Source organism: Poecilia latipinna, unplaced genomic scaffold (assembly GCF_001443285.1).
Source record: "Poecilia latipinna isolate Pla-1442-1.1 unplaced genomic scaffold, P_latipinna-1.0 Scaffold766, whole genome shotgun sequence".
Classification (NCBI taxonomy): Eukaryota; Metazoa; Chordata; class Actinopteri; order Cyprinodontiformes; family Poeciliidae; genus Poecilia; species Poecilia latipinna.
This window is the reverse complement of record NW_015113382.1, coordinates 1,483-25,837: the sequence shown is the minus strand read 5'-3', so window position 1 is coordinate 25,837 and position 24,355 is coordinate 1,483. Positions and strand designations below refer to the sequence as shown.

At 39.1% G+C, this 24,355-nt stretch overlaps 7 protein-coding genes and 1 long non-coding RNA gene across 9 annotated transcripts in view; 4 read left to right on the top strand and 4 right to left on the bottom strand.

The window, feature by feature from the left end:
* Positions 1-1,193, bottom strand: part of plekhb2 (pleckstrin homology domain containing, family B (evectins) member 2) — a 7,148-nt gene extending 5,955 nt beyond the window's left edge. The window contains exons 1-3 of the mRNA XM_015046167.1: positions 1,050-1,193; positions 409-459; positions 112-264 (exon numbers count right to left, since the gene is read on the bottom strand). Of these exons, the coding sequence (XP_014901653.1) occupies positions 112-264; positions 409-445 (190 nt within the window). The 5' untranslated portion in view covers positions 446-459; positions 1,050-1,193. The remainder of the gene's footprint in view (positions 1-111; positions 265-408; positions 460-1,049) is intronic.
* A 1,047-nt stretch (positions 1,194-2,240) lies between these two features.
* On the top strand, positions 2,241-5,457 carry ing5a (inhibitor of growth family, member 5a). Its single transcript, XM_015046162.1, has 8 exons — positions 2,241-2,347; positions 3,635-3,706; positions 3,843-4,009; positions 4,144-4,255; positions 4,359-4,455; positions 4,551-4,686; positions 4,798-4,859; positions 4,948-5,457. Exons 1-8 carry the CDS (start codon positions 2,311-2,313, stop codon positions 4,985-4,987), a joined length of 723 nt encoding a protein of 240 aa, XP_014901648.1. The 5' UTR covers positions 2,241-2,310; the 3' UTR covers positions 4,988-5,457.
* On the bottom strand, positions 5,385-7,449 carry cep19 (centrosomal protein 19). Its single transcript, XM_015046163.1, has 2 exons — positions 7,142-7,449; positions 5,385-6,715 (listed from the first exon to the last, which is right to left on the bottom strand). Exons 1-2 carry the CDS (start codon positions 7,269-7,271, stop codon positions 6,369-6,371), a joined length of 477 nt encoding a protein of 158 aa, XP_014901649.1. The 5' UTR covers positions 7,272-7,449; the 3' UTR covers positions 5,385-6,368.
* A 208-nt stretch (positions 7,450-7,657) lies between these two features.
* Positions 7,658-10,833, top strand: pigx (phosphatidylinositol glycan anchor biosynthesis, class X). The gene is made up of 6 exons (XM_015046154.1): positions 7,658-7,838; positions 8,109-8,193; positions 9,058-9,193; positions 9,285-9,498; positions 10,073-10,173; positions 10,295-10,833. The coding sequence occupies exons 1-6, from the start codon at positions 7,775-7,777 to the stop codon at positions 10,430-10,432; spliced, it is 738 nt and encodes a 245-aa protein (XP_014901640.1). The 5' UTR covers positions 7,658-7,774; the 3' UTR covers positions 10,433-10,833.
* A 234-nt stretch (positions 10,834-11,067) lies between these two features.
* Positions 11,068-19,159, top strand: pak2b (p21 protein (Cdc42/Rac)-activated kinase 2b). 2 transcript variants are annotated; one of them, XM_015046159.1, is made up of 16 exons: positions 11,068-11,350; positions 12,203-12,240; positions 12,781-13,091; positions 13,202-13,305; positions 13,396-13,546; positions 13,773-13,804; positions 13,903-14,016; positions 14,187-14,319; positions 14,402-14,465; positions 15,911-15,959; positions 16,262-16,374; positions 16,504-16,621; positions 16,727-16,826; positions 16,918-17,114; positions 17,925-18,062; positions 18,155-19,159. In XM_015046159.1, exons 3-16 carry the CDS (start codon positions 12,914-12,916, stop codon positions 18,239-18,241), a joined length of 1,578 nt encoding a protein of 525 aa, XP_014901645.1. In that variant the 5' UTR covers positions 11,068-11,350; positions 12,203-12,240; positions 12,781-12,913; the 3' UTR covers positions 18,242-19,159. The 2 variants fall into 2 exon arrangements, with proteins under 2 accessions (XP_014901645.1, XP_014901644.1); XM_015046158.1 differs by lacking the exon at positions 12,203-12,240.
* On the bottom strand, positions 14,082-19,815 carry LOC106955779 (uncharacterized). Its single transcript, XR_001426649.1, has 3 exons — positions 19,733-19,815; positions 19,156-19,161; positions 14,082-14,096 (listed from the first exon to the last, which is right to left on the bottom strand). It is a non-coding gene; the product is annotated as an uncharacterized LOC106955779 (long non-coding RNA).
* On the top strand, positions 19,735-21,727 carry rpp21 (ribonuclease P subunit p21). The gene is made up of 5 exons (XM_015046161.1): positions 19,735-19,881; positions 19,983-20,083; positions 20,926-21,008; positions 21,105-21,239; positions 21,363-21,727. Exons 1-5 carry the CDS (start codon positions 19,825-19,827, stop codon positions 21,458-21,460), a joined length of 474 nt encoding a protein of 157 aa, XP_014901647.1. The 5' UTR covers positions 19,735-19,824; the 3' UTR covers positions 21,461-21,727.
* Positions 21,536-23,837, bottom strand: aqp12 (aquaporin 12). Its single transcript, XM_015046160.1, has 3 exons — positions 22,593-23,837; positions 21,985-22,101; positions 21,536-21,893 (listed from the first exon to the last, which is right to left on the bottom strand). The coding sequence occupies exons 1-3, from the start codon at positions 23,185-23,187 to the stop codon at positions 21,766-21,768; spliced, it is 840 nt and encodes a 279-aa protein (XP_014901646.1). The 5' UTR covers positions 23,188-23,837; the 3' UTR covers positions 21,536-21,765.
* Positions 23,838-24,355: the final 518 nt, after the last annotated feature.

The following is a 24,355-nucleotide window of genomic DNA, read 5'->3' as shown; positions in this document are numbered from 1 at the left end:
AAAAAAAAAAAAAAAGGGGGAATATTTAAAAAAAAAAAAAAAAAACCCCGCCCGGCGTTTAAAAAAAAAAAAAAAAAAAAAAAAAAAAAAAAAAAAAACACGTGACAATACCCTGACAAGCAGCAGAGCCACGGATGTTAATGCAGTGGACTCTCATGTGGATGTCATCCTCCATGTCACGCCGCTCCTGGTCATTGTAGAACACCAGGCGTCCGTCGGCCCACAGGTCAAACCAGTTTCTTTTCCACCGCCGTAGGATGGTGCCTTCAAAATAAACATCATAATTGTTTTGTTTTTTTTATTACTATTGTTATTTATAAGGGGCGTGTATAAACAGACATACATTTTTTTCTGTGCTACTTAACTGCTGATTTGCAAATAGAAAGTTTTAAAGTAAAGTTAGCTCACTTTGTCTATGGAGCCAGCCACTTTTTACCACAGCCATTTCAGAGGAGACACCTGGAGAGAGAAAAAAAATTGTAAATATTATTACAGTGTGTTTCTCAGAACTCCAGAGGCTGGTAACAGGGTGGGGCATGTCTAAGATGAACCTCGTGAGTGGTAAAACAATTACTAAGTCCACAACGATGTCTACAGCATTAAAAGAAAACAAATTCCTAATGATAAATTTAGTGATTTAGCACTTATTTTTGCATATAGCTTATAAATTAATTTAAGCTAACCATGGTTGAGGCTATTGGTTTAAAGATATTGTTGACTTTGTATGAGATCAAGAATTTATTCCAAGTAAAGTTGAATAGCAACCTTTTATTTTTACGTTGACTCTCAGGGTTCCCCAGCTTAACACATTAAAGGAATAGAAAGCAAGAAATTGGTATTTATGACATTGGTAAGGAGAATATGAGGTTAAAATATTTACACAGGACTAAGTGTAAGAAATAGACTATATTCTTTGCTAGCTGCTTCCTGTAAATAGCTAGAAAGGAGCAGACATGTTAGCGCGAGTTTAAACAGTTTATTGTAAAGTAAGCACTCCGACTATTCGCTCTTATATGACGTTAAAATGTGTTTTTAGTCTAAATACTTACTTGAGTCCTTAAATGTTTTGGACGCGATAACCTTTCTTGAGGATACCGAGAATGCGGAAGTGATATGCACAATAACACGATGTGTTGCTCGCAGCAAGAAATGTCTGACCGTTCAGCAAAGTGGACACATCGGAAATATCCGTTATGTCTTCGGTCTTTGGTTCGCGTTAAATCCCGCCCAGAGAGCATCTTCGCGAATCAACAGTCTCTGTGGAGAGGGCGGTGTTTGTTTTCAATGACGTCATCTATCAGCTGACCGCGGTGGAAAATGCCAGCAAAGGAAGTGAAGGTGCGTTTGGTTATTGGTAACCTCCTGTTCCAGGTGCACACAGGTCTAGGGTGAGCAGTGAAATTTTCTTTTTTTCTTGAAAGTATTCTATCTAAATCTAATGGTTTTTCCGAAATATGTTTCTTTCTTAGTCTATCCCTGTCATAAAAAAAGCTAAACTAAATGTTGATATATGATTTTCAGGCAGAATTAAAATACTGTTAAAATTTTAACAGTTATACTTCACTCTTTGTGAGTTTGACTTTACAAAGAAAAACCTGTCTTTCATTAATAAGAAATATGAAAATTAATTCATAATAGATGATATAGTTTTGATAATAGTTTTCTGTTCAAATATTTTCATGTGTTGTAGCCAGGATCAGCACCAGATATCTGACTCCCCAGTTCTGCACAAAGCCATGGAAATTAATTTCAAATTTATTGATATTTATCCCTACGTCCAAGGCTGAGATTGCATATTAATTATAAAAATGGGTTATTTTAAAAATTCATAAATTATAATTCTATAATGTGTTTTATTGCACACAGTTTTTTTTTTCCAAAACAGATTATTGGAAAGAGATGAGGGCTCGTACGTTTTAGTGTAAAAATAAAATATTTTTTAACATTTTAATGACATTTATTAATTTATTTATTGATTTATTTATTTATTTAAATAAAATGCGTTAAGTCATTGTCTTAGCGGTTTAAAGTTGAGTAGTCCTCAGCTTTATGTATGTTATTTATTTATGAGATACATAAATAAATAAGTTTGTTTGTTTATATTTGTATCATACGAATAAGTTTTGAGAACAAAACATAGTACAATAAAAAAAAACTCGCATATATTTGTTTTGTTTACAACCGAACTGTGAAACTCGCATCGCCACGCCACCTACTGACGGCCAACCCTGTAGTCCAAAACAAACGCTCCCTGTGACTAACAGTTAGCGTGCTTACGAGAGTACGCAGAAGCTAAATAGATATCCCAAAATGGCAACGGCAATTTACTTGGAGCATTATCTTGACAGTGAGTATTAGGAAACGAAATGTACCATGATTAACATTGTCACGTTAAAGTTTGTTTGAGGTTTAGTTTGATTTATTTATTTATTTGTCTATCGAAGGACACGCTCGAGGGACTAGAGGTAGATTGCAGTACAGGCTCGTTAGCAAATAGCTCGCTTGCTAACAGTAGCGTTGTTCCGATGGAAATAAAGCAGTATAAATTGTCACTTCATAATGCTCAGTCTACTGATGTAAAGAAACGAAATTAAATTAGTCGTATTAAATGGTTCACAACGTAACTACTTTACGACACGGATTGTTTTTGCATTTGTAAAATAAACAACAGAACGTATTTAAAGATTGAAATTGGAAAATAATTTCTAATTTTTTTCCCCGTCAACATACATTTTTGGTGTCTTATAAACGTTCGGGGTTTTACTGTTAAATATTGCACGATGTATGCGCAACCTGTTGGAGACCGCGTTTCCCGTAACTGTTTAGGCGCCGGGGGGCGGGGTGTTTGAAGTAGCGCCCAAACTGAGGCAGCCCGAAGCTGAACCCAGTTCCTTTAGCGACCCGAAACCAACAGAGTCGCTGTGTAAAGGTCTGACATCGTGGTAATGTAAACCACTACGCCATAACTGCGTGTTAGTTCATGACGTATGTGTGCTGGACAAAAAGGTTTTCCTTCAGTAAATTCAGCAAAACAAATCATATTTACCATGTCTGAAAAGATAAGAAAATAGCAACTGACATAATACTTAAAAATCCTTATCTGAACTATTCTTTTTTTTTTTTGCCCCTCATGCAGGTGAATCTGTACATTTTTCAGCTTATAGATACGTATTTGTGGTGTGGGATCAGTAGTTTTAAATGTGCTCAAACTCTAAATGTCAAAGGTGCTGAAATATTAAGAAATTATGCAATTTGCATTATTGGAGTCATACTCAAACTGACATGCAAAAACATAAATATATTATGCAGTAAACTTCTGCAAATGAATAAACTGACAAATTTTTATTGCTGAGGATTTTTAACACCTATTTGAATTATTTATTAATCTAAATATAATCAGGGAATGGTTTGTCTGAAATTATGGTAACGTTATAAAAGAATATTGTTCAAATTTCCTGACCAAATGTTCACCTGTTTTGATCATTTTAATTGTTGATTTCAATTAAAGTAGCCCACTAATTTCAGCCTTACAAGCCAAAACTGTTACTTTTACCTGTCGATCAATATTGGTTTATTTATATACATTTTTTATATAACGGTACATATTAATATCATTCACTAATCCTCTGTCTAGGCATAGAAAATCTACCATGTGAGTTACAGAGGAACTTCACCTTGATGCGGGACCTGGACAACAGAACCGAAGGTCATCATTTTACCATTTTATTTTTTGGTGCCATTTTAAATCGGTTGCTTTTGAATTTGCATAATGAGCTCTTAGAACTGTGGTGGCATCGGTGGGGTTTATCTGTCTCTCCAACAACCCCCTGTCGTTTTCGCAGAAAAGAAAGGCGAGATCGACAAGCTGGCGGAGGAGTACATAGCGAATGTGAAGAACCTCGCCTCGGAGCAGAGAGTGGAACACCTGCAGAAGATCCAGAACGCCTACAGCAAGTGCAAAGAGTTCAGTGATGACAAAGTCCAGCTTGCCATGCAGACGTATGAAATGGTCAGTCTGACGCACATTTCCAAGAATTCACCTAAGTTCTTCCGTTCGATATTTATCAGTTGTTGGATTTGATTTTTCTATCGTTTGCCTTTATTTGTTCGGACTTAAACATTCAGAACATTTCTTTCCCGCAGGTGGATAAACATATCCGCAGACTGGATGCAGATCTGGCTCGGTTTGAGAACGAGCTGAAGGAGAAACTAGAACTGAGCGGCTATGAAAGTGCAGACGGAAGAGCGCTGAAAAGTAAGTTGGGTAACCAGAAGACTTTTCCTGTGAGTCTGCATGACGTGTTTTATTCTTATAAGCAATTTTTCTTTCTTCTCTTTCTTCTTCGTCTTCCCCACAGAGAGCGAGATGCGGAGCCAGAGAGAGAAGCGTGGGTCCAGGGGTCGAGGAAGGAAGGGCTCCGACGAAGATTCTCCCAGAAAGAAGAAGAAGGCCAGGTAACTTGGCCCGTCGGCTCAGGATTTGCCACATCTCAGAGGCTTTCTGTTTGTGTTTGTGAGCCGTGGTGCATGAGTTGCGTTGATGCTTTCAGTCCGGACCTGAGCGACACCCTCCTGCCGATGCAACCATCAGACGTTTTGGACATGCCGGTGGACCCCAACGAGCCGACGTACTGCCTGTGCCACCAGGTCTCCTATGGAGAGATGATCGGATGTGATAATCCTGATGTAGGTTTTCGACCTTTTTTTTTTTTTTAAAGTATTATAACTTATCCTTATCTCCATTCTAAATTCATCTGAAACCATCTGCAGGCTGACATAATTTTCCTGTCGTTTCAGTGTCCCATCGAGTGGTTCCACTTTGCTTGTGTCGACCTCGCCACGAAACCAAAAGGAAAATGGTGAGAATTGAACTCCCTAGAAGACATCAGGCATTGATCCAGTAACTCTCTGAACATTTGTCCTTCCTCTTTCCCCTTCATCTGACAGGTTCTGTCCGAGGTGCACTCAAGACAGGAAGAAAAAATGAGATTTTCCTTTCAGGAATGACAACCTACTTTTGTGTTGTTGGCGTCACTAAATAGTCTAGTTTGTATTTTGTTTCAGCAATACTCCGTTTTAAGAAGACAACTTTCCTTAAAAACCTTATCCAGATTTGGTGTAAAGCTACTTTTGTGACATATATCCTCACCAGCTTCCCCCCATGTTCCCTTCCCTCTTTAAATTTTAGCACATCCGTCTCTGTCTTGTAGCTTTAAATCAAATTGTCATACAGTACATTTACTGTGTTGTCCGGGTCTTGTCAGAAAGTCTCTCCTTTTCGAGCAAGAAGATGTAAATACTGTCTTGACTAACGGAGTCGCAGATCCAAGATCGTTGCTTTAGCATACTTGAAATGTCGGTTTTATAAACAACTATTTTTAAAAAAAAAACAAATTAACGAGCCTGCTGAGAATTACATTTAAAACACCTATATATCCTTACGGAAACAACGGTGGTAAAAAAAAAAAAAAAAAAAAAAAAAAGGAAGTCAGATTTAGTTTGTCATTACTACCTCTTTAGGGTTTTACATTAGATCCACATAAATGACTGCAAGTGACAGAGTGATATTACAATCAGCTTAAACCAAACTGGCAAAGGAGAAATGTAAACTGAAAATTTCAACACAAGCCTATGACATTTTTGAATGTATGGTGGTACTGATGGTCAGTTGTTGTCTTCTGTCACCTGAATGAGGTATTTAAGCACTTTGAATGAGATCGTTGCCCCCGGAGACGTTTGATACAGCAGGCGTTTTAAAGACGTAGTTTCTCATAGCCAACTTTTGCTATTGAATGTCTGTTGTTTTCCTTGCTTGTACAACTGTAGGGGAAAACGCCGGTTCTCCACGTCGATCCGTACATGGACAAATATATCATGTATTTTGTATTTGAAAAGATATTTTGTAGACAAATTACTCCAAAGAGATATTTGTGTTGCATTTAAATCCCGGTGACTCAAGATGTAATTTAATAGAACTTTAGCAGCTTCTTTCGTATTTGACTGTGAATATCCTTCATTTATGTGTAAACCACAACAATAAATAAAACCAAAGTATGTATTTTGTAAAATTCTTGTATTTTATAACAAATAAATTTCAATTATTAATCCTACATCGTTTGGTTGTTAGCGTGACATGTATGCTTTCTAAAACACAGGGCTGTTTAGTTTGATATTATCTACCGTGCCTGAGCTTATGCCGAAATGTCTAATGGAGTGTTTATGTTGTTCATCTCCGCTAATTGCAGTGGACACAACTGGAAGTGGGACCTAAATTAAATTCCACTTGAGCCCTCCTACAATCTTGGGCCAGCCCTGTGTCCAGTAGAAAGACGGCTTTATTTTTACTTGGTGTTAATGTGATCAGAGTTTCAAAAGCCCTCATCTGATTCTTCATCCCAGCTGCACTTCTCTTGCTTGGATTTGTCAAACTCCACCTCCAGGTCGTACACAAAGTCCGGGTCATCTTTCCTCTTGCGGTTCCTCTCGAACAGTGTGTCCATCTGTCCCTTTTTGCGAGCCAGTTCCTCGTCATCCAGTTTGTTCAGATCCTCGTCGGGGTCCAGCTGGAACGAAGCGAGGCTGTTCTCCAGACTCAAGCCCTGCATGTGATCTCGCAGGATGATGTGGAGTTTCTCCAGCTGGCTTAGGGGTACTTGGTCCAGATAGCCCCTGTGCCTTGGGTGGTTTTTCAGTCTTTCAGCAGCCATGCTGCAGTCTGGAAGTCAGAGATCATATCGAGATTTTTAATTCAATGGAGGCAAATGCACAGAAACAGCAGTCAAACCTCTTTTTGTTTTGTTTTTTTGTTTTTGATTCCAAAACACAGCTACCACTGCAGTGAAAAACACTTAAGTTTGTGGTTTTAATATGATATTTGTGAAAAGGTTCCTGGGGTATGAATACTTTTAAATTGCGTCATTATCATAAGGATGGGAGAACTGTTTCATTTGCAGATTATTGCATTTATTTTTGGACCCAGGAACCTTTAAAAACAAAAAAACAGATGGAGTGATTGCAGCATGACTCATTTTGATCACTTTATTGAGTCAGGAAATTGACTCAGTAAGTGTATTCATTACACTGCTGCTGAAACTGTAATTCCCCATACTAACTATATAATTGCTGAAAAATATTGTCTTACCAGAATATTTGGAGAAATTTCGTATCGGTATGATTCTCTTGCGTATCTTTTTGGTGTCGGTGTGGATATAAACCAGAACTATAGAAGGAGGATTGAACTGCACTCCGCACCGCTTTGCTTCACAGCCCATTGCCTTCCGTTTTCGATAAAGATGGTTAAATATGTCCTTTTCTGAGGTTTATAGTTTGAAAAGAAATGATTTAATCCATAATAACTGTAATATTGTCCATTAAATTGAAAACGAAGAGAAATTGATAACGTATTAATTACAGGACCTTTCATGGGAAGCGTTACCAAGGAGCCTTACATTAGGCAAATATTTTAGTGAAGCCTGTCCAAAAATATTTTTTAAAAAGGTTATATGAGCCACTGTCCCGTAGTTGTAAAATTTAATTAATTAACTTTAACTAAAACTGATTATTTCATTTTAAAGTATATTATAATAGCTTGGCAGTAATGTTAAACACTCGAGGGACTGGATTTATAGTCAGGCAGAATTCTGGCTTCCACAAAACTACAAAATGGTCCTACGATGTTGTCTTCCGTAAACATTTGAATTGGGAAATGTGAAAAAGCCTCGCAGTATGCCAAATACTTTGAAAATACATGTAAAAATTTACCTTAACGATTGTGATGTACTTTGAACTATTTTTTGTGTTGGCTTGCTTATCTAAATGCTATTGTTTGAACAAAGAGGGTAAGTAATATAGTTAAACGTCTTCGTTCTTGGCAAGAAAACTAATCTATTTTTACGGTTTAAGGTCTTACAAACAAGAGAGATTAAGATTTTTCCTAAGTGGAAAAACATGTCCTCATGTGATGCACGTCTCCGAAAATACATTTGACCAAGACATTATACTATAGACAGAGCTCCTATTAAAAAAACTACTAAATTGCAGTAAGATGAAATGCTATCTACTAACTATTTGTAAAATGTTTATCTGTATAATACTTACGTTTTTTGCAGATGAGCAGGAGCACTGCGATCAGCTCAAACAGTGGCTAGAGTCCTCCTCTGTGTCCCTGGAGCTTAGCAAGAAAGGCTTCCACAGGTATTTGGTTATACGCCTATCATAACATTATGACCACTGGCAGGTGAAGTGAATATGACTTCATGATGACACATTACCTTATAGTTGATAGCAGGTGGACAGTTTGTCCACAAAGTAGATGTGACAGAACCAGATAAAATTGGCAAACATAATGATTTGACTGCATTTGACAAGGCAAAATTGAGATGCCTTTTCAAGAAAATGCTCCAGATTGTGAAGATAATGTTGGTTCTCATAGAAAGTAGGGGTGCACCGATTGCAGTTTACTGGCCGATCGCCAATTACAATCGTAGAAAAGCCTGACCTGCCGATTCAGATTGTGTCCAGTACCAGATAAGATCAGGGTAAGAGATTGGCTTCATATCTAAGTATCTATACTACAGGAACATTTTGAGATCTCAACAAAAAGTTTGATGCGTTCACTTAGCTTTTAAATTCCCAACATCTCAATCCTTCTTGTGTAGCAACCAGTACAGAAACCATTTTCCCCCTCAGACTACAACAATGTGCAACAATCAGCTGTGGATGTAATACCTAACACCTTTTTCTCTAATACCTTCATTCCATCATATAGTAATATAATCTCTTAAAAACAAAATGTCATGTAAGCACTATTTTATCTTTTTGAGCATAATATTCTTTTAAAGTATTCTTTGAAAGTCTTTATTATTATTTATGTTTCACTGTACTTTACAGCTACAGTTTTGAAAAAGTTGTAATGTTTTCATATCTGCTGCTGTGATAAACCAGTCTGGGATAAATACAGTTTGTCTATTTAGCAGGTGGCCATAATGTCATGTCTAATTCATGTACATGTTATAAAGAGACAAAAGGCTTCAGGGACTAATTTCTGTTGTGTTTTAGGGAGGTGACAACCACTGTTGAGCTCAGACCAACTACACTCAGTGGTGCCAGCATTGTGCTGCTTTACAGATGGTCAAATGGCGTCTTTGTAGATCCATATCAACTGGCATCCCTAGGTGATCAAAGCAACTTTGAGGTAACACCATGACAACCATGGCACTATATATTTGTTTTAAAAACTGCATATTTGCATTTTTTTTTAATGATCTTTGTCTTCATTCTTTAAGATATTGCTAGATTCAGCCATTGACCTCGAAGTGCCTGCTCACAAGACTTCTGGATTTCTTACCTTCGTGTTTCCCTCCCATATTGGGTCAGCTCCCAGTTTCCTAAAATTAACAATCCCAGTACACGGGCGCTATCACGAGCCCTCTTTCTCTGGGGAAGCATTCACATCTGTTCACATTGAACCTCCTGACCTGCTGCTGCGCACTGAAAAATGTAAACAATAGTCTTTTCCTTTCTGAAATTGTACAGATGCACCAATCAGATGATTTTGTTTGGATAGTTTTTCCTCGAGTTTTCCCATCAATTCCAGTTTTGACAGATTAGTTGTTGTTTTTTCCCCCATCCAGAAATTATAATGCAGAGAAACGTGCTGCGGTTTTTTTGGTAGATGTATAAGTTTTTAATCCGACAGAGAAGACACTGTTTACAAAATAATCCTCATTTGTGCATCAAAGTATAAATCCTTGACTATATTAAATTTTTACACAGTTTAAAAAGAGCATCATAGTTTAATCATGCATTTATAGATTGAAAAGTGTGGACTTTTTTTTGTGTTTTTAGTCATTTATTTAGTAAAAAAAGATGTCATGATTCAGTATTTGACCTTCCAATAAGAGCTAATTGTACAATCTTTGGCTGTTTGCTTGGTGCATCTCTAATAAATATAGAATTTATTGTCTGATCTAAATTTACAATATTTATCTTGATTATGAGGGGATTTGTTTTCCATATTGAACAGATAGTACAACTTTTAATCAAACAGACTGTGTAATTTCCTCCATTTCAGGCTCGGATCTTCGCAGATTTGAGTCTCATTCTGTAGTGGATGCTCCTTGCACTGTCAGCAATTCCAGCACATGTTCATGGATGAAAAAGCCTCTGCAGCAGGTGCTTTTTTTTTCTAAATCTTTACAAATCATTTTATTAAAAAAAAAAAAAAAAAAAAAAAAAGACACAACCCTACTGTTCAAATCTTGCTCTTATTCAAAATATATCTTGTTTCCTTTAGGAGTCCAGCACCGTCAGTGTCATGTTACCGGTTGGTGATGGATCAGCGACGATGCTTGTCTGCGGTGGGACTCTTCTAGCCACTATGGTCTGCTGTGTGGTGTTGTCTAAATACATGTTGAAACATCGACTCGTTTAAGCTGCAGCAGTCAAAAGGACTTGTTCTAAACGGGGTTATAATGTGGAGCGGTCGTGTCTGGGACCAGGATCATCCCACCTGCTTTCTGTAAATACAAAACAGATCTGTATCTGTTGTGAAAGAATCCCAGGTGTCCACATTAAATTACCCCCTAAAAGCTTAATGTGACTCCATGTTTTTACAGATTTTTTTTACATTTATTTTTCTGATATGAAATTGAAATTTGGGTCAGGCAATATTAAAAGATAAAACTATTTTGTTGTTTGCTTAAGCAGTTGGGAAACCAAAATAAAGAATGTATAGAGCTACAAACGATGTTTTAGATAAATATGTAAATCTTATATTTGCTTGTACATGTCAATAATTTCTAACGTTGATGAAATAAACATGTGAAACATAAATGTGTGGAGAATATAATTTCAACTCAAACCCCTTAGAAGGGATCTCCAATTGTGATTAAATATATTCATATATTTCATTTTGTAAAACTTCAGTTTCAGCTTCAGTTATTTTTATTGTATTTTATTTATTTTCCTAAGTGTTTTTTTGCATTCATTGTTTGAAGTGCTGAGTATCTTTGTGTTGAAAGGATGATCTAATGCCTGGAGACCCCCCTGATGGCTAACTTTCCCCCTCACTCCATTCATTGGAAGCGTTGCCTCACTGAAGGGGCCAGGGCTGGGTCGGTAGTTCCGCTTCCCCCCTTCGCCATAGCGGAATTATCCCAGGGCCGAAAAGACTGATGAAAAGTTGAACTGTAAATAGTTGGACTCAGGTTTTTACTAAGGTGTTTGCGCACAAGGTGTACCAGTCAGAACCCAAATGTTACGTTGGGAGCATTTTTAGCGGATTTGTCATCGTTTTTCCAAACCGTCGGGGATTGTCCGGGAGTCAAGTTGAGGCGGTGTGGAAACTCCGGTGAGCTCCGCCGCTTCTGCGTCGTCTCCGTTAGCCCGCTAGTTGGGAACATTTACAGGAGCCACTTTGGCCTTTTCCATATCCTGTGCTGGCTTGTTAAAACTCCAATTTAATGACGGAAAGTTTTAAGGTGTACTTTGGTTAATCATTTAGCGTTAGCTTAACAGCCTTTTACCACGTTCGGTTTATAAGAGCTGGAGTAGCATGTCATGCTAAGCATAACTCTTAGCTAGCACACTTGTTGGTCAAGCAGTGAATGCTAACGTTAGCTTGCTAACGCCCGTGTTGGTGCTCAATTAAATAGCATTTAGAGGCAATTAAAATGGTGGGAACACGCATATTACTGGAAAGTCTGCCAAGGCTGAGACAATATATCAAATAAGTATCAGCTTTACAGTGCAGGACATAAAGAAGGAGTAGCTTGCAATGCTTTCATATTAATCAGGATGTCTATTTTGCATAGATGCATTTACTTTGCCTTAATTTGTAGTTTCTCCCAATGAAACTATGTTGCTCGTTTCGACATAAATTAATTGTTTAAATTTCAGGTTAAAAGTAGAGAACGTTTGACTACATAAAGAGGAGGCCACACTGTGATTTCATATCCCTTTAAGTTTTTACACTTACTCATGTAACATTGTGCTTTATCAAAACCTCAAGAGAGAGCAACACGTCAAATAGATGTTATCACATACTCGTAATCCAAATCACCTAAAAGAACAATAAATAATTAAAAAGGAATAAGGAAAGGAAGGCAATGTATCAGACAAAGTCGTGATTTTAAAAATGTTTTACAAATAAAACTTCTAAGTATGACACTCATAAGTATTCAACCGTCTTTGTTCAATACAGATCCAGTGGAACAATTAACTTCACAAATGGAGTTCAGTGTGAGTAATTTAATGGTAGTGGCAGCACCAAGCTGTGGGAACTTTTTTTTTTTTTTTGTCAGCATGAACAGTGACAAGTCTTGACATCTCAGAGATTTCCCAAAGTCGCTCTATGAACTCTGTCACAACTTGAGATATTTTCCAAAGAAGAATGAGCTAAACCTTCAGGCTGCATATGTGCAAAACGAATAGAAATCTTAATTTGAGCTGTATTTACAACAAAAGGTAGTTATACTGACAGGGCTGTATATAAATGCATACCACACTTGTAAGACTCTTATTTTGTAGATTGTTTTTGAAATTCATGCATCTTCTTTTCTTTTCCTCTTCACAATTATGCACTACTTTGTTAAATTTGTGGTTTCAGCTCGGCAGGAGCTATGGATGCTTAAGTTTATGCTTTCATGGCTTAATTGACAACATAAATGGGAATGTTTTCCAGGAAAAAGTCACTCTGGTGCGCTTTATAGACATCTTCTGCTGTATTTATAACTTTTAATAGTTATTTTCTGTTCTAACAATAATTAAACTTCTCCCCAGGTGCCTCTCGGAGCTTCGTCTCACCCTTTATGTGAACACTAACGCCCCTTCTGATGTGAGTCTTGCCTCCCTTGCTCGCTCATCTCCATCCTGAACCACTTCTTGTTTGGCTGCCTGCGTCCACCTCTCTACAATGTGCGACAACGGAGACCCCGAGGACAAGCCCCCCGCCCCTCCGGTGCGGTCAGGAAGCGCCATTTTCGGCACCGGCAAAGACTCGTACTCGGCCAACCACAAACCGCTGCCGTCTGTGCCCGAAGAAAGGAAACAGCGGAAAGGCATCATGTCCATCCTGTCGGGGGCCGAAAAAGGTGAAGTCAAAAGAGCTCGAAACTTGACGAAAAGTTTTAATCCAAATGTGTGATTTCGATTCATTAAAGATTTGGTTTCTTTTTTTTCTTTCTTTATTTTTTTTACGTAGGTAGGAAAAAAGATAGAGACAAAGAGCGACCGGAGATCTCGCCGCCTTCTGATTTCGAACACACCATACACGTCGGGTTTGACGCCGTTACGGGGGAGTTCACGGTGAGTTTTCACTGCTTGGGCAGTCTTGTTGAAACTCACTGTCTGCATCGTGGGTGAACTTCTGTTTTGTTTTGTTTGCCTCACGCGTAGGGCATGCCAGAGCAGTGGGCTCGACTGCTACAGACCTCAAACATCACCAAGTCGGAGCAGAAGAAAAACCCGCAGGCTGTTCTTGACGCCCTTAAGTTTTACGACTCTACGGGCAACGGCCGCCAGAAGTACCTCAGCTTCCCGTCCTCTGGTGAGAAATTAAATCAAATTCATTTATCTTGGTCATTTTTAACCTTTCCACACACAAGTTAAAGAAAGACAAAACGCACAATACAGTCCAGTTGGGTCCTGCTCAGAATAAAAATGAAACTCATCTGATCATAAAATACCAATTTGGGGGGAATAAGAAAAAAGCAGCACCAGGTTTGGAGTACTTTCTGTGGCAATCTCTAATTTTTGTGTTTTTCTTTATACAGAGAAAGAGGCCTTCCCTGCAGGACCTCAGTCTGTAAGTAACCCAGACTTGTTTTTAACGCTCGTCTCCAGCTTTAGTGCTGCTCTCTGTGTTTTGATGCTGAATAAACGTTGCTTTTTATTTTGAACAAGCCCGTGAAAAAAAGCTCCGAACCCTCATCTCCGAACATCAAAGACATTGATGACGATGACGACGATGAAACTCCGCCCCCGATTGTGGCTCCAAGACCAGAACACACAAAGAGTGTAAGTTACCACCCACGGGTCTGTGGAAAGAAAATCTGCCACCTTTGGTGTTTTATTCTTGATCTCGTTCAACTTCTCAGCTACAAAAGTTGTCACTTTTTTTTTTTTTTCGTATATTATCTGGAGCTCTTCTTTTTTTAATTTCATTATGTATTTGGTCAACTTTCCAGATGTACACCCGCTCTGTAATTGATCCCATTCCTGCTCCAAGTACGTGTCCAGATGGGGATGCTGCCTCTAAGTCTGCAGACAGACCGAAAAGGAAGACCAAGATGACGGACGAGGAGATCATGGACAAACTGAGTGAGTTATTTACCAAACTACACACTCCTCCTGCGTACAGATCTCTTCACTTTTCTCATGATGTTTGTGATGTGGCTCACAGGAACCATAGTAAGCATCGGCGATCCCAAGAAGAAGTACACGAGATATGAAAAAATTGGTCAGGGGTAAGTTCAGACATGTCCTGCAAAATCTTTCATCCCACTTTTCTACCATGGGATGAAGGAATTTGTCTGCCCTACAAGTATGACAAGTTTTTACGTCTTTTGCTGTGTTAGCGTCATTGTAGCTGTAGATTCTAGTGAGGCTAACATTAGCTGCTACGTTTGTAAATGGTGATGCTTTCGAGTTTTACTTGCAAGTCAGAATTTCAAAGCTGAAGAAAACGCAAATAGAACACCAAATACATAAATAAGGCTACCTATACTTCCCTAAGTTCATGATCCAATATGGCTTCTATCAACGTTGCTCAAATTATCTATGTGCATGTATAATGGTTTGTACCTCCTTAATCTAGTTACACAGATAGCATATTGCTACCATTGGTGTTTGAATCAATAGAATAACTTGGTAGTGGTCATTGACACGGCATTAGGCAAATCCATCTAGTTTTCCAAGTTCCAACATGAACGCCCTCAACCTTAGTTTATTGTCTAGAGCCTGTTGTTAATGCTCAGGCTAGTTAGCATAGCCTCCGATGAGGTGGATAAACAGATTTCCTGTGACGGTAAGTTATTCTTCAGCTATTAGCACATGGAGTAGCGTGTACACAAGCATGTTTGACAACGCCAAGACCGTCCTCCTGGTTCTGATTGGTTGTTTCTGACTGGGAATGGTGCAGAGAAGCTTGACTTTTTTTTTATCCCCTGCCCCCCACATGTCACCTCTTATGTTGTAATGTCACCATATGATGACAGTTTTATTAAACATGTAAAAAAAAAAAAAAAAAAAAAAATTTACGAAAGGTTACATATATGAAGCTTTAATGGCTATACAAAGTCTGATGTTAAAAATAACGACTTAGTTTTCTCAAACTGCTGTTCATTAGAAAAAGTATGCAAGATCTTCATTGCCTTGACTTTGAAATAATTTACAAAGCTGTACATTATAGTTACATTACAAATGATAAAAATACAGAATAATTCCCACAAATGTCGTACAAATGTAGACAATAATTATAAACATAAAAAACGTCTCGTAGCTCACTCAGCTCTTCTGCTCTCAGCCTGATTTCAGTTCCTTTTTGTTTTGTTTTAATTCATATATATTAAATTAGTTTCTCAGCCGTGTCATTTTAATGCAGGCACATTTCACTTGATAATATTGGCCACATACAGAAGTGAGTCACTTCTTTCGGCAGCCATTTGCTTTCACAAGTGGTTCTAGTGGCTTTTGAATCATAGTGTGGGTTAATGTTTTCACACACAACTTCTGCATTGTGGCTTTCATTTAAATTAAAATAAATGTGTGTTTTTCTTATTTTAGGATCTGGTAAGGATCTAAATTGAACATTTGACTTCAGTTTTTTTATTGTTTTATTTTACTGAATTTAAAATATGAGTGGATTGTTGCCTGAAATGTGTCTAAAGCGGTCCATTTACTCTTTTTGCAGTGCATCAGGAACAGTATTCACCGCCATTGATGTCGCAACAGGACAGGAGGTAATAGAATCTCAAAAAAAAAAAAAAAGAAATATGTAAAAAAAAATTCTATTATGAACATATGTAAGTTTTGCAAAACTAAAGGATGACTCGGTTAAAAGGTTTGCTTTTAAGGGTAATTTAAGGAAGCCAAAATTAGTATAAAATCACCTTTTATGCTTCAGAAATCTTATTGGAAGTGAATCTATGGAGAATTTTTTTTTTTTTCTTTTTGCACATTTTATTGGCAGGCGTTTGGTTTACATTGAACCCATTTTCACCATCAACTTCCACATTGAAGCTGTGGTTATTCATTTTGTCAGGTGGCCATCAAACAGATCAATCTACAGAAGCAACCCAAAAAGGAGCTAATCATCAACGAGATTTTGGTGATGAAGGAGCTGAAGAACCCCAATATTGTCAACTTCCTGGACAGGTGAGACTAAACTTAAACATACCTTGTGTTGTGTGTGTAATGATGTGCCACTTGGGGGGTGGGGGGATCCTTATTGGTTGTTTGTTTTTTTTATATAGATTTTAAACCCCAAATATTGTTGTTTTTCAGCTTCCTGATGGGGGAGGAGCTGTTTGTGGTGATGGAGTATCTGGCTGGCGGGTCGCTGACGGACGTCGTCACAGAAACCTGCATGGACGAACCTCAGATAGCCGCCGTCTGCAGAGAGGTGCTCCGCACTCGTCCCGCTTCCGGGAAATTTAATGAAAAAATCCTGCGCCACGCAGAAGGTTAAACCGTCTTAACTTTTTTTCCACCCTCTTCTCGATTCCAGTGTTTACAAGCTTTGGATTTCCTACATGCTAATCAAGTCATTCATAGAGATATCAAGAGCGACAACGTGTTACTGGGGATGGATGGTTCTGTAAAGCTGAGTAAGTACGACTTCCTCACAAGCAGCTTGGTTCCTTAGCCTGGAAGAAAAAAAAAAAAACATGCAACATGTCCTCCGTCTTTCTCCGGCAGCCGATTTCGGCTTTTGCGCCCAGATCACTCCTGAGCAGAGCAAGCGCAGCACTATGGTGGGCACGCCCTACTGGATGGCCCCCGAAGTTGTGACCCGGAAGGCTTATGGGCCGAAAGTAGACATTTGGTCACTTGGTATCATGGCCATTGAGATGGTTGAAGGCGAGCCCCCCTACCTGAACGAGAACCCACTACGAGTGAGTACAAAGAAATGCTGGTGACGTGGTGTGGAGTGTTAAAAGTTGATTTGTGTTTTAACATGGTCTTTGAACAGCTGCAGCTTTTTAACTTGAATCAATCAACATTGAAGCACAAGAAGCTTTGTTCTCTATAGTCGGAGTAACTATTGTCCTCAAAATAAAACTGGATTTGATTCATCTTGTTTTTTCGTACGACTGAAACTCTTGTGTGATAAAAGTAGTGGAAGAAAAGCAAACTGATTTAGTCAAGAATTATGGATTGGTTTTAGATTATTTAATTGGTTTGGAATTGGAAAGTAAAACACCGGTTTCAACACCATCACAAATCAGAAATCTAAAAAGTGTGGCGTACATTTGTTTTCAGCCACCACCTCTTCAATTCTTTGTGATGACACCTTTCACTGCAGTTCAAGCTGCAAATGAAAAAATGGCTGAAGCTCAGTGACATTGCATGGTTAGCGTCTGTGAACAACAAATATTCTCAGTTAAATTTAATTGGACTTTGACTGGGCCACTTTAACACACGGACATGCTAACGCTTTACCTTAAGAATCACCTTAATTGAGCAAGTTTGTGTGCACGAACAAGGAATTTTACTATCTTTTGAAGGCAGTTGGGTTACACTGGATTTTATTGAAGGGCATCAGAGTAATGCACGCCACATTTCTCAGATGTTTGATTGTAAAGTAAATGTGAAACCGTCTTCCTTCCACTTTGCAACTACGTTTTCCATCACATAAAGTCTCAATAAAAACCTCAAACTGACTTAACAGTAAGGCTTTTCTCTCATCTCACACACTTTGCCAGGCATTATATCTGATCGCCACAAACGGCACACCCGAGCTCCAGAATCCAGAGAAGCTGTCTCCGGTTTTCCGAGACTTCCTGAACCGCTGTCTGGAAATGGATGTAGAGAAGAGAGGCGGAGGCAAAGAGCTCCTACAGGTAAAAACGAAGTCATTATTTCATGTGGTGTTTTTTTGTTTTTGCCAGTATGTTTTCCGATCTCGCTGTTGATTTGTGTCGTTGCCGCTCAGCATCCGTTCCTGAAGCTGGCGAAGCCCCTCTCCAGTCTCACGCCTCTCATCCTGGCAGCCAAGGACGCCATGAAGGGCACCCGTTAACGGACAAAGCCCAGCCGACCCCGCTCCTGCCTTACTTATGCTGTGCACAGATAATGTGCCAACCGTTTAGATTTCGTGCCAGACAATAGGCTGAGAGTGACTTGCCAGCCTTGATGCACCAGCCTTGTAAGCCCTGACGAACCTCACTGTGAAGACCAAAAAACCGAGAGCACAACCCCCCCCCCCCACCGCTGTCAGCATGAACTCTTACCGTCAGATGACAAGTCAAACTAAAGTGCTTAGTAACAGAGTCAGGCGTAGTTCATTTTTGTACATCAAAACTGGTGACATGTTAAAACTAGGCTTGTATTTAACTCGGAATGAAGAAGACGCCTAGTTTAGTTGTGTTTTTTTTTTTAATCAACTGCCTTAAACAAATGCAAAATGTTGCCTAATGTATTGTTGATTGTGTCTGTCTTGTGTTTCCCATGATTTTTACTACCTTTGTAATTGACATTTTCAGCCTGTCAGTATCGTAGTTATTTTGATACTTGAATTTCATGTTCGTCCCCCCGGTCCACTCCCGTCTCCTGGTCCATATCGTCTCGTTTGGTGGACGTTCTGTTTCCCAGTAGACCCATGTCGTGTGGACATTTCTCGTCTCGGTTTTATAGGAAACATTTCAGTGCATTATTCATCGTGACCATGTGCTGTGATTGTGATGTTCTTTAGCTGACAGATCTACTGTACCAGTTCCTTCCTACAGACACTTGTATCTGTAGTGTCCTGATGCCAGAGGCGCACCTTTGCAGGCATTTAAATGTTAGATTGACAGGGTTTATACTTTATTCTCTGTTGCTATTAAAATGAGTATTGTATGTTGAACTCTGTCCTTTGTGTTCTTCCAGACTAAACAAGTGGACTTTTCTCATACAAGGGCTGTGTATTTTTTGTGTAGCTTTAGAACCAGTTACCATATGCTAATTAGATAACAAAAAAAACTGAAGAGACAAAAAACTATTTTTTCTTTAATCTTTGTCAACATACAAAATAAATACAACTGGTTTTAATATTAATTGGTGGTGAGATTATTTGTGCAAAAATTAAGAGATTACTAATATTTAAATTCTATTTGCAAGAATCTGATCAGATGATGGAATCAGCTCTGTAAATAGGTGGCGTGCATTAGCCAAAGATTATGCTCAAAAGCATTATTTCTTCAATAAAGTGTTGCTCCTGTGGTAGTAAAAAGTAGCCATCCATAAAATACAAATTGTAATATTTTGCGTAATTGAGTAACTGATCCAAAAATGTAACGTCATATCCGAATTCTTGTACCTGAAAGAATAAAAACAAGGTAATGTTAGAAAATAATTTCTCAGAGAGCGCCGTGTGTGTGTGTGTGTGTGTGTAAAGTTCCCATCTCTGCCGTGTGGGCTCGGGTTCGCTTGCTCTCCATAACAAAACCCACCTTCGGCAACCTTCGGTTCGTGTTCGGGTAAGACACGCCTTTATGTTATTCAGGAATTGTGCTTTTATTCTGAAGGGCACAGTCGGAAATCCATCGTCGAAGTATGAAGCTCCAAACTCAGATGCTAAGAAGTTGAACGCCAGTAAATATCAATTTGAGACCTGAATTCGTAATGGCGTTCCATTTGAAAGACAGAGAAGCCTACGAAAGACTGAACTATCTGTACCAGGTGGGGGAAAGCTTTAGACGAACCGCCGCTAGTAGTCACATGTTAGCTACTTTGCTCATGGGGTGTAAATGACGGCGTCTCTGGCTTTTGTGTCTCCTCAGGCTGCTCACTGCGTCTTATCTCAAAACCCAAACAACGTGGAGCTGGCTCGGTTCTACTGCTTCACACAGAAAACGATAGCAAGACGGCTGGTTCTCAGGCAGTAGGTAGACGCGTTCTGACGGTAGTTTTAGCAATACGGTTTTATTTTTGAAGGAAAGGGTGAATGTCGTCACTTCCTTGTGATGAAGTAAAATTTTAAATAACGTTGAAATTTGTCATTTATTCCTTACTTTATCAATACTTTTGATAAAGTATTTATGTTGAAATGGTTACTTACATTTGGAAGAGCGTAAATTGTTTTTCAAATGACATCAAGATAATGTCTGCTGTTTAAACATTAAAGGGGTTTTTCTAGCATTTTAAAGTCGCAACCAGTTTTGTATCAATTAAAAAAAAGATGCAGTAATGTGTTAAATCAGTTTACTTTTTGCATGTATTGATATATTCTGGCAAAAAAAAAAAAACAACTAATAGACCGTTGGGTTGATTAAAAAACAGATTTATTTTTAATTGTATCATCTTTAAGTTTGTACACAGCAGCTCTAAATAATAATATTCAGCAAATATATTGCCTCTCTTCATAAATGGGCATTATCTCCCGAGTGAGATTACATTATAACTTGTATAATTTGATGCCTAACTTTCCTTAATTGTACTTGACAAGGAAAAGAAAGCACTGTTATGTGTAGAAACTTAATTGGACAGTCATTCTTTTTAAAAAAAAACTGTAAATGGTATAGTTTTTCATTTGTTAGATTTACTTAAAACAAAAACACAAGCATCTAAAAACAATTGGATAGGCTAAAAAAATAAAATAAAATCCTAGAATCCTAGAAATACCTTGTGTGCCTGCAGGCATAAACTCCCCGACAGGCAGGAGAACAGCATCCAGAGAGAATTTTAAATTGTGGCTTTCTTTCATTTGGACTCATTTTCCTGCAGAGACCCATCGGTGAAGAGAACTGTGTGTAAGAAATGCTGCTCACTGCTCATCCCTGGTGTTACTGCCACAACAAGACAGCGGAGTAAGGCAATTTCAATGACTTTCTTGACTTTTATTTTTAATCTTTGTTCAGTAGTTTTTAGTAATAAATTCCTGTTTTCTCACTTTGTTTGATTAGGAAAAAACAAAAAGAATCGTTTTACTGTAGTGAGATGTCTCAGCTGCGGCCAGACCAAGAATCTACTGAATAATCCAGATCATTGTTTGTGGGCGGACCGACCTGAGGCGCAGCTGGTGCAGCGGAAACAATCTGGTGAATAGGCAAACTTTCATTTTTCTTATTAAAAATAAAAATTCACACTTTTATTAGTAAAATTTTACTTTTAGAATTTTATTACTAAAATATTTTTTTTAACATTTGCACTCTTTCTTGCAGATCCAGGCTCTTCAGCTAAAAATCAGCCTAAATGCCCAAAAGCTGATGGGTCCCAGTCTTCGAAAACACTTGATGCTCAGAGTTCTACCAGCACATAGTTTGTTGTTGTTTTTTTTTGTTTTTTTTTTTTTCAAATAGAAAGCATAATTTGGATAAATCCAGTGCTAAGAAGTTTTTTTTTTTTTTCATTTAATTTATTTCACTGAATACATGCTGCAAATTGCGCATTTTTTCCACAAGTTTTTTTTGTCTAAATATAGACAACAAAGATGAAGCTAAAAAAAAATTTTCTTTCACATTTTTTCCAAATATTTCACATGATGCATCATCCATTGCTGTTCAGTTAAAGTAAACCTCTTCTAACCATTTCTTGTAATAGTCTCTTTTTTTTTATTACCATCTGTCACTTTTTCTTCTTTTCATGTTTGTCTCCTTTCGGCACTCTGAAGCGTGTCTTCTGGAAATACAGAAGGTTCCTGGCAAAAAGCCTGGGAATGTGGCCCATGTAAAGGAGAAGGGCCAACATCATCCCTGGGAAAAGAGCAATTTTAAAGAAACTGTTAACTAACTGTGACACACACACACATGAACGCACCGTTTGCTGTTGCGTAATGTGACATACCTGTGAGAGAGCTCAGCCAGTAGACCACTGCATACTCTTTGAAGGTAAATCCAGGACAGTGGAAGGTGAGTCCATAAGCCAGAGATGGGTTCATGAAAGCAGAGGTGTAGCTTCTGGCTGGAAAATAGAACGGATAAGTCAGGACGTTAATGTGTTTCGCTGGTTTTGAGTGTGAAAGACTTACAAAGTTTGAATAAAACAAGACTTGATGCTTTGTAGTAGGAGTGTCCCGATGCAACTTTTTCCAGTTCCGATACAAAGGCAATATTGCAAGTTTGAGCAATAGCTGGTATTGATATTGATCAGATACGACATCGGCATGAATCGTACATACTTTTGTTAATTAGTAGTGTAGAATGTGAGAAAAGGCTTGATCAAGTGATATTACTCAGAGAACGATGGTCTACAATAGGTATGAGAACAACTGAACTGACCCATTTGTTATTAAACAATGGGTCTCTGGGATACAAGCGCTGCTGGATGCTTCTATTGGAGATGCAAGTCAATTTATTCCAATACTCGGATCCCAATCCGATATTAATATCAGATTGGGACACTTCTACTTCCCATCCCTTCCAATAAGCATAAAGAAGTTTGGACAGACTCACCGACATGAGAGAAGAAAGTGAGTAGAACTGCGATCAGGGGCACCCGGATCAGAGCCGATCTGCGCCTCAGATTCAACTGGATGAGATGAAAGATGAACGCGCAGGCACACTCGGTAAAAAAGCCTTGAACCACGGAGACCTGCAGGGACGTGCCACATTCTCTCGACATGAGGTTTTTGATCATGTGCATGTCGGTCAGCTCCAGGCTCCAGTAGTACCTGGCTGCCAGCAGGCCCAGGTGAGCCCCAGCGAACTGGGCCGTGACGGTGAGCGCCGTGGGCAGAGTGCCGGCCTCCAGCTGCAGGAACTTCTGCACGACCAGGCTGGGGTTCCCCGACGTTCCGGCGCAGAGCACGCCGTGAGTCAGCAGCAGAACAAACAGCATGGTCACGGTCACATCCTGGCCCAGGCCCCCGGCCCACTGGCCCACCTCCACGATGGTCTGTATCTCCAGCCAGCACGCCACCAGCATGAAGGAGGCGGCGAACTCGGACACAAAGCTAAACCGAGGCCATTTTCTGAGGAGCGTTTGGACCAAGACTGCGAAAACCACCACTGACAGGAAGTACCCGAGTGATGCGTTAAGTCCAGACATGGCTGACCTCGGGTGTCGTCCTCCGTCTCTTGTAAAAGAAGAATGAATGAAGGGTTGACCCAGCAGCCGAGCTTCTGTGTGACAACGTGGCGCACGCACAGACCCATTTCTTATCAGAGACACGTCAGGTTTTTTATCCCAAAACCACCTGCCAAAATACACACAGGCCTTTATGTCAGGTCAGGCAGCTGGCTGTCTTTCAGTGACTGTTTGATGTTGGTTTCCATTCAGTGTTAGCCCAATGATTCCTGCACCGACAGCACTGTTGGTGTGGGTAGGAAATGTACTGCAGTATGCACTGTCAGATAAGAGTTTTAAAACGGGTGAGGTTACAGTGCATCCAGAAAGTATTCACTACTATCCACTTTTTCCACATCTTTTGTTACAGCCTTTATTTTTTTTAAAGAAATAACTCATTTCACTTGTTTTTTGTTTGTTAAAATTTGACACATAAATACCAAACATGGGAGAAGCACCATAAACCTTCCAGAAAACCACAAAGATGCTGGAACACTGAGTTCCTTTAAATCCAGGCTGAAAACCCACCTGTTTAGATCTGGTTTTGATTAGTAGTAAGTGGAACATTCATCAATATATCTGATGTATATTTTCTTGAAGATGGCTTTTAACAAGATGTAACATTTATTGCTTGTTCCCAAACTGATGGTTTCCAAACATTTTCTGGGCACCAGAAAATGTTTGGAATGTTTGGAAACGTGTGTGTGTGTGTGTGTGTGTGTGTGTGGAGGGGGCAGAGGATTCTTAGGGACTCCCTGTCTCCAACTTTTTGGGGGGGCAAAATGAATCTACGTAGCTGGACACAGACAACAACACCAGCAGCCTACAGGCTACTTGTTAACAAGCTTAAGGTGATGTATTGATATTAGCCAATCATCTTTTAGCTAACTTTACCAGCATCCAACAGCTTTACTCAACTCAGTCGGTTAGTTTGGAGGAAAAACTGTGAAAAGTTCTTCGCGGTTTGCTGGTTTGCTGCCATGATTCTAACACACCTGTGCAGCTCTGCACAGCAGCAGCAGGTCTCCTTCATTGCCGCACAGGTGTAAACCCAGCGCGAGCGTCGTAGCGCTCATGTTGCGTTTAAAGGCGGCTCGGAAAAACAGGTTACCACATGTTAACAATGGATTAAACAGTTTTAACTGCTGAT

Coding starts and splice junctions, on each gene's coding strand:
- ing5a (XM_015046162.1), top strand. CDS start 2,311: ATGGCAACGGCAATTTACTTGGAGCATTATCTTGACA. Junction 4,687..4,797: donor TCGGATGTGATAATCCTGAT/GTAGGTTTTCGA, acceptor CTGTCGTTTCAG/TGTCCCATCGAGTGGTTCCA. Junction 4,860..4,947: donor ACGAAACCAAAAGGAAAATG/GTGAGAATTGAA, acceptor TTCATCTGACAG/GTTCTGTCCGAGGTGCACTC.
- aqp12 (XM_015046160.1), bottom strand. CDS start 23,187: ATGTCTGGACTTAACGCATCACTCGGGTACTTCCTGTCAGTGGTGGTT. Junction 22,102..22,592: donor CACTTTCTTCTCTCATGTCG/GTGAGTCTGTCC, acceptor TCTATTTTCCAG/CCAGAAGCTACACCTCTGCT. Junction 21,894..21,984: donor CTGGCTGAGCTCTCTCACAG/GTATGTCACATT, acceptor CTCTTTTCCCAG/GGATGATGTTGGCCCTTCTC.
- pigx (XM_015046154.1), top strand. CDS start 7,775: ATGTACTTTGAACTATTTTTTGTGTTGGCTTGCTTATCTAAATGCTAT. Junction 7,839..8,108: donor CTATTGTTTGAACAAAGAGG/GTAAGTAATATA, acceptor CGTTTTTTGCAG/ATGAGCAGGAGCACTGCGAT. Junction 8,194..9,057: donor AGCAAGAAAGGCTTCCACAG/GTATTTGGTTAT, acceptor GTTGTGTTTTAG/GGAGGTGACAACCACTGTTG.
- cep19 (XM_015046163.1), bottom strand. CDS start 7,271: ATGGGCTGTGAAGCAAAGCGGTGCGGAGTGCAGTTCAATCCTCCTTCT. Junction 6,716..7,141: donor AAATTTCTCCAAATATTCTG/GTAAGACAATAT, acceptor TCTGACTTCCAG/ACTGCAGCATGGCTGCTGAA.
- rpp21 (XM_015046161.1), top strand. CDS start 19,825: ATGGCGTTCCATTTGAAAGACAGAGAAGCCTACGAAAGACTGAACTAT. Junction 19,882..19,982: donor GACTGAACTATCTGTACCAG/GTGGGGGAAAGC, acceptor GTGTCTCCTCAG/GCTGCTCACTGCGTCTTATC. Junction 21,009..21,104: donor TGCCACAACAAGACAGCGGA/GTAAGGCAATTT, acceptor TTGTTTGATTAG/GAAAAAACAAAAAGAATCGT.
- pak2b (XM_015046158.1), top strand. CDS start 12,914: ATGTGCGACAACGGAGACCCCGAGGACAAGCCCCCCGCCCCTCCGGTG. Junction 13,805..13,902: donor TCCCTGCAGGACCTCAGTCT/GTAAGTAACCCA, acceptor ATTTTGAACAAG/CCCGTGAAAAAAAGCTCCGA. Junction 14,320..14,401: donor GGAGATCATGGACAAACTGA/GTGAGTTATTTA, acceptor TGTGGCTCACAG/GAACCATAGTAAGCATCGGC.